Raw genomic sequence first — 16,579 nt, 5'->3', positions numbered from 1 at the left:
CAGATGTTCATGGACTACAATTCCCATGAGCCCCTGCCAGCATTTGCTGGCAGGGGGCTCATGGGAATTGTAGTCCATGAACATCTGGAGGGCCGCTCCAGAGGAACTGCTCTAGAGGATGCAGTTCTTTCAATTTCCTAGCACAGCCATCTTCCTTGATCGTTCAGGGAAGAGCGGTCCACATAAGAACCTATGGGCTTCGGCAGGTGTCATGCATCCTGGATCTGCACCGTTCCACACAGCCTCTGTCCATCTGGCTGTGGTGTAGACTTGGGTCGGTTTGGTCCACACAAGCAAGCCTACCCTGTAACATTCCAACATGCACCAATCTTTGACTTGAGAGCTCCAAAAATCCAGATGGGACAGGAACAAGAGACAAAATGGGAAACTACTTAAGGTAAAGCTCCACCGACTGATGCTTCCAACTTTGCCCTGATTCACCTGGAGGAGGGTCACCAAGCCAGGCCTTTTAGGGCTAGTGGTACGGAGAGCAGGCAGAAGCCTTGGTTGGCTCCACTGATTTCTCAGGAAGCACTCCAGTAGAGGAAACAAGCTGCTTTCACCCCAGGGTCTCCCAGCACCAAACACACCGAAACCACAGGTGCTCCCACCTTGTCTCCATCTTCGCCTGGTGGACCCACAGGACCTGCTGGGCCTGGAAGCCCTACTGGACCCTGGATGCCATCACGGCCTGCTGGACCTTGAGGCCCTTTCTCACCCTAGAAAGAAACACAGAAAATCCCACCATCAGACAACTTTTCCTCTGCAAGTTAACAGAGATTTCTTCAAATGAATGTTTGCTGTGACTCCTGGGAGAAAGGTAGAAGAAGCTTCCAAAGATAGTGAAACGGGCTATTGCCCTGCCAAAATCCCCCCCTACCCCGATTTTTCTTAAGCCTGACCAATACACTCCCACGCTCTGCGACCCTCCTTAGGCCAGCACTGTCATGTAGAGAGAGAGAAACAAGGCCTCAGTTGACAGCTACAAGAAAATCTGACTTTGAAAGGGAAAACCTTAATCAAACTCCTTGCCTGGAACAAAAAGAGGAACAGCATCAAGTGTGTGTGTGGGGAGAACCTCATATTCCAGGTCAGCAAGATGTGGGTGAACTTTAAGAATATCTGAATGAGCAGGCACCCAGAGGCGGATTCCCCCCACCTCCACACTCCCCTTGTCATATCCCACATGCAGCTCAGAGCAGCCGTTTGCCTCTCTAGAGTGAGAATGCTGAGCTAAGACACACCTGCACTGAAGGCAAATATCCTTGATTTTTAACACCCCCAGAATCCCACCCACATCCCCTACAATAGCGATCCCCAACCTGTGGGCTGCGGACCACATGTGGTCCGTCGGCTAGTTGGAGGTGGGCCGCGAAGGACGCCTTCTCCCCCCCCCCCGGCCCTTTACTTCATCCCCCCCGGCCCTTTACAACACACTTCGGGTGTCATTGTCTCCCATCACTCCCAGATGGGACTATCTCATTGCAGAGAAACAAGCTCAGGGTTCCCATTGATTTGTCATTGTCATGAGTTAAAATTTCCATGAAAATAAAATGTTCCTTATGTTCATTGTTGTGGCGTGTCTGTATCTTATTTTGAAGGGATGTTTAAACATTACCATAGCGATCAGAGAGCATTAGGGCAGTGGTTGAGAGTAGAGGAGTAAACTACCCCCCCCCCCACCGGGCCTCAGTAAAATTGTCAAGCGTTGAGTGGTCCCTGGTGATACAAAGGTTGGGGACCACTGCCCTACAACACATGAGACGTGCATACCAGTAGTGGCCTTGTACCTTGGGAACACAGAATCTCCAGAATCTCCAGACAACCATACAACAATACAGTACACCTGTAGAAAAGCCCACCTTTTAATAGTGGAAACTCATGAGGCTGAGGATGGAGTCCAGGATGCTGGGGCTGAGCACCACCATTTGGTCATCTCCACTGTCTTTTGCAGGGAACTCCTGAAAAGATCCTAGGATTCTGAGGTCGTTTGGCACTGCAGGGAGGGGGGGGGGATTTCTGCTCCCAGCCCCTTTTGCAGTGGAGGAACGGGTGGGAAGCCGCACAACAGGTCTGAGGGGCGTGGCGGCTCAAAAGCTGCTGCCCTCATGGTGTCCAACATGAAAAATATCTTCATGGATCTTATACTTGGACATTAACAGGCGTTGCAAACAAAAGAATTTTCTTTACAAAAAATATACCCAAAGACGGTCTTCACATCATCTATGAGGCAGATCCATAGATTTGCTGCCTGGGATTTTTTTTTTTTTTAGAAGGAAGGGGCTCATAAAATGGATGCTTTGTGTAGTTCAAGTCTGTGGTGCAGAAATAAGGGGTGGTCCCCAGTTGTTCTACAGGGAACCTATAACCCCACTGAGTGATGCAGGCCTGTCCTGAGAAGAACACGATAGTCTATGGCAGGGGTAGGAAAACCGCGGCCCTTCAGATGTCCATGGACTACAATTCCCATGAGCCCCTGCCAGCGAACGCTGGCAGGGGCTCATGGGAATTGTAGTCCATGGACATCTGGAGGGCCGCAGTTTGAGTACCCCTGGTCTATGTTCCAGACCTGGGAGGGGAGTACAGCGAGATGGGAGGCATGAAGTCCCAGGCAGAGTTCTGCTCCTTTGTTTTATTAAGTTACAAGCATTAAAGCCTGTTGTGTGTAGGCTCTAGGTAGTGATTGGTGTGAAGGGCAGCCCAGAGTCTATCGCCCAGGTGAGACACAGCTGTGCCACTCTGCCCCGCCCCCATCAAAAGTGGCCATTTTCGCCTGGGGAACTGATCTTTATAAGAGCTCTTTATAAGATATTAGACAGATTCATGGACAGGTCCATCAGGGACTACTAGCCATGGTGATTAAAGGTAACCTCCACATTCAGAGTCCATCAGCTTCTGAATCCCAGTGCCAGGAGGCAACGTCAGGGGAAAGCCTTGACTCTCTGCCTGGTTGTTGGCCCTCCAGTAGACTTGGCTGGCTTAGATGGACCCTCACTGGGCTCTTCTTAGGACAGCTGCAAAAGCACTTGGCATTGCTGCCATTACCCAAGCCATGTTAAGAGTGAAGGCAGAAGTTCGCCATGGTCTGCATGTCATCCCAGATTGTTCCCTGGAAGGCCAATACCTCCACTGTCTTGTTCTGTGTCTGGGAGCCAAGAAAGGATTTCTTGCAGCATGCTGGTGGACGCAGCCTGAAAGACCTTGCCTGGTCTCAACCACTGGTCTCAAGCCTTCCACACCATTCTGGAGGAGGGAAGGTGCACCCATCCCTAAGTTGTTCTGCACACAGGCACCAGTGACTTCTTGAGGGGCTGCATGGGCTGGGAATTGCCCCCCCCAGTTCTCATTTTCACCTTGCACAGGGCAGTACCTTGTCCTGGGAGAGGAAATCAGGGTTGCTTGGCTCCCTTTGTAATTGCAGAATCATAGAGCTGGAAGAGTTCTCAGAGGTCATCTAGTCCAATCCCCTGGTCAGTGCAGGGTCTACATAAAACATCTCTGTCTGGTGTTTGTTTTCACTGCTGACCTACTCAGACTGTGAGAAAATCTTCCTTCTATCCAGCCAGTACCCTTCTGCCCGTACTTGAACCCCCTGACTGTGAGTCCTCCTATCTTCTGCCACCCCCTTTAATTACTCTTTTCCACTTGATCGACTGCTGTTTGCAGCCCTGAGAAGAATGATCTCTGCCTACCAAGGGGAATGCTTCAAGCCTCTGATGAAGTGGGCTTTGGCTTGTGGACAGGATTTTGTAGCTTATTTGGTCATACGGAAACTGCAGAAGCTTCCTGTGCCTCCTTCAGCTCTGCAGATCTGCCAGAAGCAAAAGAATCCCCTGCCGGAAGAACGCACCTTCTCACCAAAGCACGTTTAGCCAGCTGAACCCCACTGACCCCTTTCGGCCCACATCCCTGGGGATGTGTGGAGAAGTTTCTTGATTGAATCCTCAGCAACTCCAATCCCCAGGCAGCCACTCCAGGCCTTCTGTGCTTCAGCCTCTAGAGCAGGGGTAGTCCAACTGCGGCCCTCCAGATGTCCGTGGACTACAATTCCCAGGAGCCCCCTGCCAGCATTCACTGGCAGGGGCTCGTGGGAATTGTAGTCCATGGACATCTGGAGGGCCGCAGTTGGACTACCCCTGTTCTAGAGGATAATACAGATGCACTGGGAAATCAATATGGCAATAAAATATCTGAATTAGACTTATATAGAGTCGTCTCTCTTCAGTTTCAGTTATTCTTTAATTCTTATTTCACACAAGTCCTGACGTGTTTCGCCTTACAGCTTTTTCAAGGGATGGTTTTTATATTTAAGGACCAACTTCAACTTATTAAGGAATCTCTTGACAGAGTATAAGATCATACAATAGCTAAACTTAGCTTGTGGCACTTCAGAAACTGAAAGACGACTCTATATAAGTCTAATCTGGATATTTTATTGCCATATTGGTTTCCCAGTGCATCTGTATTATTCTATATTTGTTTCTTCACTGGGACCCACCCCTCCCAGTTCATTATTTTTGTTTGAGCCCCATGACCAGTCACAGAGGACATGTGCCAGAAGAGCTGTCACGGCTGAGTGGCTGTCTGTTTTCAACACTGAGCCCAGCTTTGATCTTCCGCAGCGTGCCCCATTCCAAAAATCTCAGGCCAAGGTGACACCCTTTCTCTGCCCAAGACTGTGGGCAATTCAATGCAATTAATGAACAGGAGGCCTAGAACAGATAAAAGGAAATACCTTCTTCACTCAAAGAATAATTAGTATATGGAATTCACTGCTGCAGGAAGTGGTGGTTGCTACACGCATAAACGGCTTCACGAGGGGATTGGGTGAACATCTGGAGCAGAGATCCATCAGTGGTTATGAGCCACAATGCCACACTGGGACACTCTGTCTGGGGCAGGGATGCTGTATATCCTAGTTGACGGGGGGCACAGTGGGGGAGGGGTTCTGGAGTTCTGGCCCTGCTGATGGCACCTGGGCTTTGGTCACTGTGCAATGCAGAGGGCTGATAGCCATTGGCCTGATCCAACATAGCTTCTCTTTTGCTCTTAGGATAGCAGAATGGTGCTGGTCAGAGCTGTGATCAGAGCCATGTATTAGGGAAGCAGACTGCAGGACCTATAGTTGTAGACCACTCCCCCCCGCCCCCATCAAAATTCAACATAGTCCCCCTTCCCACCAGTCCGTAAAAGCCCCAGCCTCTCTAACTGCTGCACTGCCGGAGTGGCATCCCACCAGCTCGATGGCTCTCTGGCCTCAACTGCATCTGCCCTCAGGCTGGCCTTGCCCTGTGCCCCACCATAGTCCCCAACCTGAACAGAAAGCTTACCGGAGCTCCTTTCTCACCGGCAGGGCCAGGGGGTCCTTGGGGGCCAGGACGCCCAGGGAGACCAATTGGGCCAGCTGCTCCAGCGGGACCTCGCTCACCAGGAGAGCCCTGCAAGGAAAGACAGCCGTGAGAATGGGCAGAAGCTCCCTAACTGTGTCATGCTTGCTAGGGGAGACCCGGAGGCTACAGGGAGGAGGGGGCTCTGTAGAGAATCCAACACCACAACTGAGGGTATACAAGGTCTGTTGACACCACAGGAAAGTAGAGGTCTTGCTGTGGCTTCCATTGGAGAAACCTGGGAAGCCTGAGAACCATTTTGTGAGCAATCCTGACCCCTTTTGCCCAAAGACAGTGTAATACAGGGGTGGTCAAACTGCGGCCCTCCAGATGTCCATGGACTACAATTCCCATGAGCCCCTGCCAGCGAACGCTGGCAGGGGCTCATGGGAATTGTAGTCCATGGACATCTGGAGGGCCGCAGTTTGACTACCCCTGGTGTAATATATGCAGACAGAGCAGTGCTAACAGAGCACTGTTTTTTGTTTCTCAGAACAGGGCTTGAGAAACCTACCAATGAACATTAAGAGGGGTTTGAGTATATTTGTACTGTTATTCTCATGTCTGTTTATGGGGGTTTTGTCGGGGTTTTATGAATGTTGTAACTTGCCTCGAGCCTTCGGGGGGAGGCGAGTAATAAATTTGAATAATAACAATAAAGATGATGATGACGATGACGATGATGACTATCCCTTATGGACCAATCTGTGGGCTTTGTTAAGGGCCAATCAGGGCTCTTGGCAGACCATCCAACAATGTGTATCAGTTGCAGTGTTTTACCTTGTTACTTGTTCAGTATTGTTGGAACTGGTTGCTGTTACTACTAATAAAGAGAGCTGTTTTCGAATTTACAGATTTAACAGGCACCATAATCCTGAGGGTTCCCTGAGAGGAGAGGGCTGGTTGTTCACTCAGTGTAAGGAAGTGCCCAAAGGCACCACTGGAGGCAGAGGGGGTCAAAACAGGCGACCTTCAGGCCTTCAAGGGCATGTTTTGCAACACCAGAAGCGGTGTGTGTGTGTTTGTGTGTTTGTGTGTGTGAGGTGGGCAGCTAGGCAGGCTGAGGAGGACGCTCCCCTGCAACAGATGAAGTAGGTACCCACTGCAAGTTTAGGGCTGGAGGCGAGAGGGTGACAATTTTATACTCTATTTAAAACAATTAGCTGCCTCTCTTCTTTATGGAACTCAAGGCAGCTTACAATGTGAATGAACAACAATGGTAAAGAAAACACACTCACAAGAGCTTGATTTAAAATCTCAGTTAGGAGTACCCATAAATGAAAACTAAACTTGACGGATGCAGCCCATTTGCAACTGATCCAGCTTGAGAGGGGCTAGTCACAGTCTCCTGGGAAGGCTGTCCCATGATCGTGGGGCTGCCACCCCAAAGGCTCTTCCACGTGTGCCCGCCCAACAAGCTTCTCTGACTGGAGGGACAGAGAGGACGGAAACTCCAGACCGAGCAGGAGGATTCTAGGCAAGAAAGGTTATACTTACTGCGGGGCCAGGAGGGCCGGGTGGACCTTCATTGCCCTTCAGACCCACGGGGCCCTGCGGAGCACAAAATGGTGGAGAAAGAGGTCATCATTCAATTGCAAACAAGAAAGCCAAAAACATGGCAGAAAGAGGAGCGGCCATCAGGATCCCTCCAACAAATCTTGACTTACGATGGGGCCAGGAAGGCCTCTGTCGCCAGGGAACCCTCTCAAACCAGGCGGGCCATCTTTCCCAGGAAGGCCGGTGGGGCCAGGGTCACCCTGCAATGACAAGTTCTCCGTTCAGATTTCACAGACTCAGCAGATGCTTCTTGCCCACCCGAAGCCCTCCAGCTCACTGATTTACTCACTGCACTTATTTTATTTCTACTCAAGATTCTGGCTGAAGTCCTCCAAATGGATCAGAGTAAGTACAAGATACAAATGCAAATTAAACCCAAAGTCCACTTTAAAACAACATAGGATTTAAAAGAAGAAATCCTGTGTGTTTCTGCAGAAAGGAACCCTCCCCAGACAGGAAGAAGAAGCCTCTTAGGTTAATCCCAGGGGCACTGAGACATGTAAGCACCCATCGTGCTGGCTTCTGCAAGAGCAGGAAAAGTCTCTGAAGGGAAAGAGAGAAGGAACGAGTGTATGGCATTATTCTGAGCCTCAACCTCCAACCTATCAAATAAGTTCCTTTCCTGGACTACAAGCAGCTCCTGGGATCTCAAACACTTTGCCATTGAAAGCATTTGCACAGGCTGCACACACACACACCTTGGTGCCTTCCTTTCCAGCCAGTCCAGGAAGTCCCTGTTCACCTGGTGGGCCTGGAGGCCCCGGGTGGCCACGTTCACCCATGGGACCCGTCTCTCCAGTAGGACCCTGCAAGGAAGTAGAAAAAGGTGATAGGTGGGTGAGGTGGGGATCAGATTCCTCCTGAACATTATCTTGGGCCGCTCAGAGCAAATTCAGAGACAGATAAAAGGAGGAGAGCAATCTGCATCTACCAACTCAGTTTTCAGGTGCCAGAAATTATACTCAGGATAAGGGAGAAATCCCATTTTGCCTGCCCAAAACAAGTCATGCAAGGAATGCCCGTTTCTGTTCCAGAAAAGAACAGATAGCAGCCTGGATGGATAGTCACAATTAGGTGTTATTTGAGATAACTGTGAAGCCCCCTTGGCCTCTGCTGCCAAACCTGGAAGGGTGCCTGCATCCACTCCAGGCAGGGAGAACTAGTGTCAGATGGAGTACAGAAACACCTTGCTCAGAATTTCAAAGAAACTTTCTTGGAGGCCAGGACTGACAGACAGGGCCTGCACAGGCGTCCCATCCTCTACTTAGGGCTGATCTCCAATTCTTTGCTCTCTGGCTGCAGTGGCTGACAGAGGAGGGAGGAGAACAGGCTGTGCACATGCAGGGCTTCTTTCCTTTGTTCCCGCTTCTTGAAAGGGTGGCCATAAATGGGAAGGAAGGTGTTTAAATACCTACAGGCAGCTGGGGACACAATCAAGAGTGTCTGAAAGAGATTCCTTTGCTTCTTGCACCACCATTTGCTGGTGTTTGAAGCCCTACAAAAAAGCCCTCTTTGCTCAGAGATGACAGAGGGACAACGCTGAAACAAGACACAGGCACAGCATCACCCCTTCACTGTGGGGGTATCGTGAACACAACCTCTGTGCAGGTGTTGTTAATCAGCTGCTGAAAACTTTGTTTGCTGAGTGCATTCATGCTCCTAAGCAGCAGGGGTGTGCCAGGGTCAGACTGGGCACTGTAGCAGGCCCTGCTCTCAGGAGAGGACATGGTAACTGCTGGGTACAGGAACGGCACAGCCGCTGCCTGGAGGAGCCTTTCTCTGGAAGATGTATGGATCAACAGCACTGCAGAACTCTTGGCCTTACTGTCCAGGCAGACCCAGGCCAGGTGGCAAAAGGAGCCATCGGGGGAGCTTGGGACCGAACAGGAGATGTCCTGCATCCGTTTCCCCTGCAGACCCAGAGGCAGAGATCCACACCAAAAGAGGAAAGGCCCCATCCCTTGCATAGCCCCAAGCAGGAACAGCAGAAATGCAGCTTCTGGCACCAGAATATGGAAGAGGCAGATGGACACCCACTGTGGGAGTGTCAGAATTTGCACAATCATCCAGAAGCAACAGAGGAAAAAGGAGCAGGTCTACAGCCCTCCTACATTCAGATTCACTCATTGCCCCTGACACATCTGGCTGCAACCATTAGGGTGGGCCCAATCATCTTCCAAGGACCCCTTCTCAAATGGACCCTTCTCTTGGCTGTTGAGAGCCCCCCCCCCACCTGCACCAGCATCAGACCCTTGCCAGAGCTGGGCTGGCTTGTGAGCCCCCTTCCCTCAGGCTTGCTGCAGCTGCCTTGGCCTGCCCCACCTGGCCCATCTTTCTCCCCCTCCCTCCAGCTGCATTTCTGGCTCAGCCTGGCCCAGCCACTGGCTCCCTCCTGCCGCCCAGAGGACCCAGGTGCCCTCTGTTTCTTCATTAATGAAGAGCAAGCAAGCTGCCTGCTAAAAGCCTTGGCAACGCTCTGGTGTTTGAACATCATGCTAATTGCATTTTAGCATTTTCAAACATAATTGCGCACCTCAGAAGGCAGGCATAAACATGTATTTACCGCGTGATACTGAATTTACTCTGCCATTAATCTGACAGAACCTGCTAATTAGGAGGTAATTGAACAGTTGGTTGCTCTCCCATACAACGGAAAGGCGATCCAGGTGGCGTCTGGGAGCACCTACCTGCGGTCCAACAACTCCCGGAGGCCCAGGGGGACCCGTCTTGCCTTGGAAACCCTGTAAGAGAACAAGACAATCTCACTTAAAGAGCAGTTTGCACAGGACGATCCAGGTGGCCTGACAGCCTCTTGCCTAAAGAGCAGGAAGGACAAGGAGGTCGGCCAGATCTGGACATTTACCAGGGCGGGGTGCATAAAAACAGACTGCGCAAGGTAAAGATGACCCTGGGAGGAAGCCGGGGAAAGAGCCATTCAGGGCAGTGGCTTTTAGCAGACTGTGCTTGGGTGGGGCCACCAAACATTTTTCCAGGGTCCCTTTGATGAAAAGATCTGGTGTGGCAGACACTGGTGATCAGACAGGGAGCTGATCAAGGGCAAGTGAATGCTGGCAGGGGCTCATGGGAATTGTAGTCCATGGAGATCCAGAGGGCCACAGTCTGACTACCCCTGACTAAAAGGAACAGCATGCAAGGCTGAATTGTTCATTTCCTCTTGGTTTCCTTTCATGGCAAAGGACTCTCATGAGGGGCATTTGGAGTAGAGCTGCCAGATGTTTGGAAGCAGTGACTGAATGGTTCGAGCAGAGTCGCCTGAAACTCCTCCAAGATGGAGGTCCTGTGGCTGGGAAGTAGGGGGCGTGACCAGGAAGCGCGCTTACCCACCCTGGCAGGGGCGCAACTCACCATCACGTCCCAGGTCAGGAATTTGGGTGTGACCATCGATGCTTCCCTGACCATGGAGGCTCAGGTTAAGAAAGTAGCTGGCCAGGCGTATTTCCATCTCCGCCAAGCCCGACTACTAGCGCCCTACCTGTCCCCTGAACACTTGGCCACTGTGATCCATGCGACGGTCACCTCCAGAATAGATTTCTGTAACTCGCTCTACGTGGGTCTACCCTTGTCCTTGATCCGGAAACTTCAGCTAGTGCAAAATGCAGCTGCTAGGGTCCCTATGCCCCCCGCAGAGCCTTGCGCACTGCGGGTGAGAATTTACTGGTCGTTCCCGGCTCTAGGGAAGCCTGCCTAGCCTCAACCAGGGCCAGGGCCTTTTCAGTCCTGGCCCCTGCCTGGTAGAATGGGCTCCTGGGTGAGCTGCGGGCCCTGCGGGATCTTTCAGCGTTTCGCAGGGCCTGCAAAACAGAGCTCTTCCGCCAGATCTATGGTTGAGGCTGGGGTCGGCGAGGGACATCGACTGCTCCTCCCGGGCCCCTTGAACATCGTTGACCTCCTTCTCCTTCGCCCCCCCCCCCTTAGCAATGGGGTAGGAAGGGAATTATTGCTTTGCCATGTTATGATGGTTTTAAGTCTTTTAATGAGAGTTTTAATGGGGTTTTAAGACACTGTGACCCGCCACGAGCCGCTTAGGGAGTGGCAGGAAACAAACAAACAAACAAACAAATATTGATTTCAGATGAAGAGAATAAGGTGGTGCATTTTATTGGAGGAGCTACGCTTCCCAAATCCCCCGGCCTGTAAAGAAAACATCGGCGCTCATGGCGGGCAAGGGAGGGAGGGGGAACACCGTCCAGCAGTAGCAGATTAGGCAGTACTTACAGTTTCACCTCTCTGCCCAGGATGGCCCGGCAGTCCGTCTTTTCCAGGGGGTCCCTGAAGGAGAAAGTGAGATGCTGAACAGGAGGGCCACAGGTGCCTCCAGAATGCTTCTGTTGGTGCCGAGGGGCCAAGCGGAGAGCGGGGCTGGCGAGCCCACAGCCAGCCTGCTCCAAAGCACACAAGGGGGGAATCTCCCTTTTGGCTATACTCACCGGAGGGCCTTTTGGTCCCGGAAATCCTGTAGGTCCTTGAGGCCCTGGAGGCCCCTGAGAAGGAAGCAGACAGAGGGACGTTAGCAGGTAAGGCTGGAGTTATGGTCTACTCTTCCTTCTAGAATCCCTGCAGTCCGAGAGTTGGAAGAGCCACCCGGTCTCTAGTTTTTAGCAGTTTGCATTGGCTGTTTTTAACATGTTTTTTTTCAATACCAATATCAGAATGTTCACTTCCACTTTGGACTACTTTTCCCTGAGGAATTGCTCCATCACTTTGCTTATTTGTTCAAACCTCTGACCTTTGCTTATTTGTTCAAACCTCTCTTATCACCTGTTATGAATACCGGCTAATTCTGCTGATTTATGGCTGGATTCACCATGGGATCTACCTCAGCTCCTGCATTTCCTCTCCCACAGACACATCACACACACATCCCCTCAGCCTCTGCCCTGCCCCACCCTTCTGATGTTCTCCAGAAGAAGTATTTCCAGCAGGATCTTCCTGTCATGTATCTGAGGACAGTGGTGACCCCCAAGTCTCACACTGAAATCCATGCTGATAAATTCAGTCGGTCTGAAGTAAGAGAAGAATTCTGAGTCAAGTGGGGGGCACCAGAGGCTATTGTGTGCAGCTGCCTCAAGCCTTACCTATGCTAAAAGTTACTTCTGCATCTTGACTCCACCTGGCCCTTCCTGAAACTAACCCCCCCCCCCCACCTCTGTGTAAGGAAATCTGTTTCCGTGTGTCTGAGGAAGTATGCATGCACACAAAAGCTTAAATGTGGTTGGTCTTCAAAGTGTTCCTGCTGTGCTCAAACTGAATTCAGTGCTGTTAGCTGTTTTGGTGCTGCTAGTTTTTTGTCTGCTGCCCCCACCGGCAGGAAATCAAAAATACACCTGCCAGGTGTCTGTTCAGCCGCAGCTCCAGCTTGAGGGGAGACCCTCAGGCCTCTTGGCAGTGAAGCCACACAGAGCGGGTCTCTCTGAGGACTCCAGGGATGCTCCAGGCCCACCTCACCCAGCTGTCTTCACAGGAATCATGACAACAAATAGACCACTGGAAAGTGGCCATGGCCTTCTTGAGGCCCAGTGGGGGACCCGCTGAGTTCCATGCTGCATCCTAAAGATGCAGTCCCCGCCCACGCCCAGCCCTGACGTGGCCTGGCTTCACTTACCCTTTCACCTGGAGGGCCTGGCGGACCATCCCCACCAGAGTTGCCCTTTAAGAAAGAAAGAAAAATTAAAACTCAGAAATTAAAAACTCAAAAAAATTAAAACACCAAGCTGAAAGAATCCCTCTGAATGGATCACACTGAGCGTGGACAGATCCTTCCTTATGCCTTCTTTGAAACAGACCCATCTCTGGTCAATTTTGCGGGTAGACCCCTCGTTCTACCTGTGGCAGATGGAGGCCACTGAGTTACCTCTCACTCCCCTCCCCTCGGGCAGTACTTGATGCCAACTCTTGCAGGGAACGGCTTGGCCAGATTCAGCGACAGGTCAGCCTACTCTAGAGCAGCCTGCCACATGGCCCAGTGGTGGGCTTCTGCTCTACATGGAGGCACAGGAAGCTGCTGGGGTTATCTCTGCTGTAGACGGCTGCTGTTCGACAGACCAGGCAGAGCTGCTTGCTGAGAGAGGCTAGAAACAGGGGGAATCAGCAGCCCCTGAGCCACAGAACGGGGCCAATGAGGCAGGTCTCATCAAAAGGTGGTAGGGGAAGGGGGCTGCTACTGCTGCACGTGGAATCCCTGGGCCTCTTCAGGCCTGTAAATCCACCAATTTAAACTAGCCACGTGGCAACTCAGCCATCTAGTGTTTTCTGCCAAACTAGTGGTACTATTAATAGTATCACTCTGGGAATAACACTCAGTGTTAAATGAACAATAACGTGATTTCCCTGCCCCTCCCAAACCATATAGAAGCAAAGGAAAAACATCTAATGTTTGGGGAGCAGTAGAAGATGGATATTTCCATCAGAGGATAATTCTCCCCAAACGTGAACGCCTCTTTTCAGCCACAGTCTTATCAAAATGTGCAGAGTGTCTATGACAACAGTGCCTGGCGGTGGGGGGTGGGGGGTGGGGGCAACAGGACACCCCAGAAAGAGGAGAGGTCACACAGAACTGCCTCCAATTGTCTGCTAGCAGAATGTGGTCCATGGATGGTTCTCATCTTGTTCTGGTTTTGGTAGCTTCTCTCCTGCCAAACAAACCAAGCAGAAAGAAAACTGCCTCCTGCCCAAAGCTGAGGAATTCCACATCAAAATACCTTCGGCCCAGGCTTGCCTGTGATGCCACGTTGCCCTCTTTCTCCTCGTGGACCCTTTGGTGAGAGAGGAAAAAGAGGAGGGTTACTGAATGCCCAGGCAACTGCCCACCACTGTCAGTCTGGTAAAACAAGAAGGAAAAGACAGCAATCGCTTACCGTCGGGCCCCGCTGGCCTCTTGGCCCTGGTTTGCCAGGAGTGCCCTGGAATCAGAGAGGGAAAGAAGTCAGGGAACGCATTTCAAGAGGCACATTTCTTTTGATTTCTCATCCCACCCTGCCTCCCCAAGGACTTCAGGTAGGCAAAGAAACATTCAGAACACGTAACAGGATAACAGACATGGAAATAATAATGATTGGAAAAATATGACCTGAACTTGAGTTTGGACCAGACCACAAGAGGCCCGAAAAATAAGGGGGAGAGAAATATTGTCCCTCCCACACTGTATGATCAAGATGGCTGAAAGTTGACATGCTGAGGAATGATTTAAATCAGGGGTAGTCAAACTGCGGCCCTCCAGATGTCCATGGACTACAATTCCCATGAGCCCCTGCCAGCGTTGTAGTCCATGGACATCTGGAGGGCCGCAGTTTGACTACCCCTGATTTAAAATTTCTGCATTCTGTTCAAGCTGGTATATTTAAATGGGCGAGTCCGTGTGTGTGTGTGGGGAGGGGGTAACCAACAACTCCAGCATTTGCTATCCCATCCTAGGGAACACTCCCAACTCACACCAGGGATGGAACTGAGCCACTGGAGGGTTATTATGAAGGAATCAGTCAGCATTACAAGTAAAATAAATAATAAATAATAAATTTGCTTTGACTTTCCGTGGAAAGCTAAGAGCCCCAGGAGCCAGAATCAGGCCAAGTCCCCATCGCCCAAGCACGCTTACCCTTCCGCCTTTCTCTCCATTGGTGCCTGGGAAGCCTGGAAATCCAATGGACCCCTGGAGAATAAGGAAGCAACAAAAGAAAGACCATTTCTTCACCTCTTTCGAAATGGAAGGAGAATCAAGCAGGAAAGCAGTTCAGGGTCCGGTCCGCGATCCAAACTCTCAGGAGCATCGAGTGGCTGGCTGTCTTGTTCACAGCCTGGCTGGAAATGGCTGTTGGCGCGCTACTCCTTTGGGGCATCCAATTCCACAGCTGAGGCCCATGGCTGATTGCACAGTTGACAGCCACGGGGCCAATCTGGGAGACACTCACACCCCAGCACCAAACCATATCCTAAAAGGTCAGTGTGGACCAAGTGCAGAGCCTGGAGCCCTCCCTGTTCCGTGCTTTCCAGTAGGCTTCCCCCCTGGTGACTCATCTGTTTCTCAAGCTGGGCTGCCTGGAGGTCTGGAACAACGCCCTAGAGATGACCGCTCTTGGCTCTGCCCGGTTATCTGCCCCCTGTCTGCCTTTGCCCACAGCACTCTGGCTCCCTACACCCCAGCCCCCTCACCTTGGCCTCCCACTGGATCATCCCCACAGCTGGATGCACTGGCCATAAAGGGATGCCCTCCCAGGCCAGGAGTGGCAAGGACACACAGGGCTGCAAGACAGAGAGGCCAGGGCACTCTGGATGGATACACGGAGGGATGGGAGGGCAATATAAAAATATAAGAAATAAAATAAAAATAAATAATTACTGCTCCAGCATTGAATAGGACTGTTTTTCCAAGTATTATCCTAACCCCGCCCACGGCGCCACGGACTAAATAAAGCCGTAAGAGCTTGGGGGGAGGAGTTAGGGCGGGCTCTGTCCGGGATGAGGAAGGGTGCCGATTGGCCCCTTCCTCCGGACAGACCATCGGCGGGGCTTCGTGCCTGCCGATTGGCCTCTCCGATTCCCACCCTGCTGACAAGGGAGCAACTGCGATCTAGCGCCCGCTGTATTGTAAGTACACCAGGCTTGATTACTAGTTAAATAATAAAATGTGATTCTCAGCACAGAAGAAGAGGAAGAAGGAACCGCATCTTTAATGCACATTCTCAGGCACATCCAGGGCATGATAACCAGCCTGCAGCTTGCTCACTAATGTGCAGGGAATTCTGTGTTTGACAGAAAGCATGGAAGCATTTGACACCCCCCCAAATGAAGAGGGGCGTGGAGTCTGTGCTTTCATGCTATGAAGGGCCATCTTCTCATGCGGTGTTCTCCGTAATTATTACCTAGCCATTTGCATCCAGAATAATGCCAGCACTCAAATTTAGCATTCTTCCTTTTCTTGCTCTTGGTGTGGAGGTGGAGAGAGAGGCAGCTGGTGCCGGCATCAAAGACTTTCCCGGCCAGCCTTGGAGCGGCAGCAGGGTGGGCCACACTTTCATGCAGCGGTCCCTCGGCCCACTGCGTGTCTGGGGGCAGGAGCCTGCTGGCGCCCAAGGTGGCCCCTCTGCTCAATAATTTAAGGCGGATGAAACAGCTTCAACCCCAGCACCACTTGAGGGGAATTTCCTGTTAACATACTTCATTTACAGAAATCTGCAGCAATGAGTGAGATAAAACTGCCCACAATAGAAATATGTGGGTGCCTCAAGTTTGGGAGGAGTCCAGAGGCTCCTGCTCCGCTGAATCTTGGGGAGTACGGTTTTAAAAAGTGAAAGACTTTTTGAACTTTCTCTTAAAAAGTGTCAACCATAACCTGTTATCACCTGAAAAGAAATCCAGGACAGACTTGGGAGGGGGAGTGAGAAAGGAAAATGTCTCATGACAGCTGAAGGATGCAAAAAGACCTGCAGGAGCTGAGGCACAGGGTCCACATCTTATGGGGAGGGGCAGGACATCTTGTGCTCGTGGGAAACTTGGTTTTTGGTACATTGTCCTCCTCCCTCAGGACAAGTGTGCCTCCTTGGGCCCAGCTGTTAACAAGGCCCGTCGAGGCCTGAGCCGCAGGGGCCAGTTCACCCGCTGTTGTTTCAGGAGCCCTAATG

The 16,579-nt window shown here is 51.3% G+C and overlaps 1 protein-coding gene across 1 annotated transcript in view; it reads right to left on the bottom strand.

Annotated features, from left to right (window-relative positions):
* Nucleotides 1-16,579, bottom strand: part of COL5A1 (collagen type V alpha 1 chain) — a 263,653-nt gene that overhangs the window by 39,269 nt on the left and 207,805 nt on the right. Inside the window, exons 32-43 of the mRNA XM_077306664.1 lie at nucleotides 14,557-14,610; nucleotides 13,820-13,864; nucleotides 13,664-13,717; nucleotides 12,568-12,612; nucleotides 11,393-11,446; nucleotides 11,181-11,234; nucleotides 9,632-9,685; nucleotides 7,643-7,750; nucleotides 7,055-7,144; nucleotides 6,885-6,938; nucleotides 5,331-5,438; nucleotides 612-719 (exon numbers count right to left, since the gene is read on the bottom strand). Of these exons, the coding sequence (XP_077162779.1) occupies nucleotides 612-719; nucleotides 5,331-5,438; nucleotides 6,885-6,938; nucleotides 7,055-7,144; nucleotides 7,643-7,750; nucleotides 9,632-9,685; nucleotides 11,181-11,234; nucleotides 11,393-11,446; nucleotides 12,568-12,612; nucleotides 13,664-13,717; nucleotides 13,820-13,864; nucleotides 14,557-14,610 (828 nt within the window). The remainder of the gene's footprint in view (nucleotides 1-611; nucleotides 720-5,330; nucleotides 5,439-6,884; nucleotides 6,939-7,054; nucleotides 7,145-7,642; nucleotides 7,751-9,631; nucleotides 9,686-11,180; nucleotides 11,235-11,392; nucleotides 11,447-12,567; nucleotides 12,613-13,663; nucleotides 13,718-13,819; nucleotides 13,865-14,556; nucleotides 14,611-16,579) is intronic.

This window comes from Paroedura picta, chromosome 12, assembly GCF_049243985.1.
Source record: "Paroedura picta isolate Pp20150507F chromosome 12, Ppicta_v3.0, whole genome shotgun sequence".
NCBI classification, from domain to species: Eukaryota; Metazoa; Chordata; class Lepidosauria; order Squamata; family Gekkonidae; genus Paroedura; species Paroedura picta.
The sequence above is the reverse complement of the archived record's forward strand: the minus strand, read 5'-3'. Positions and strand labels throughout refer to the sequence as shown.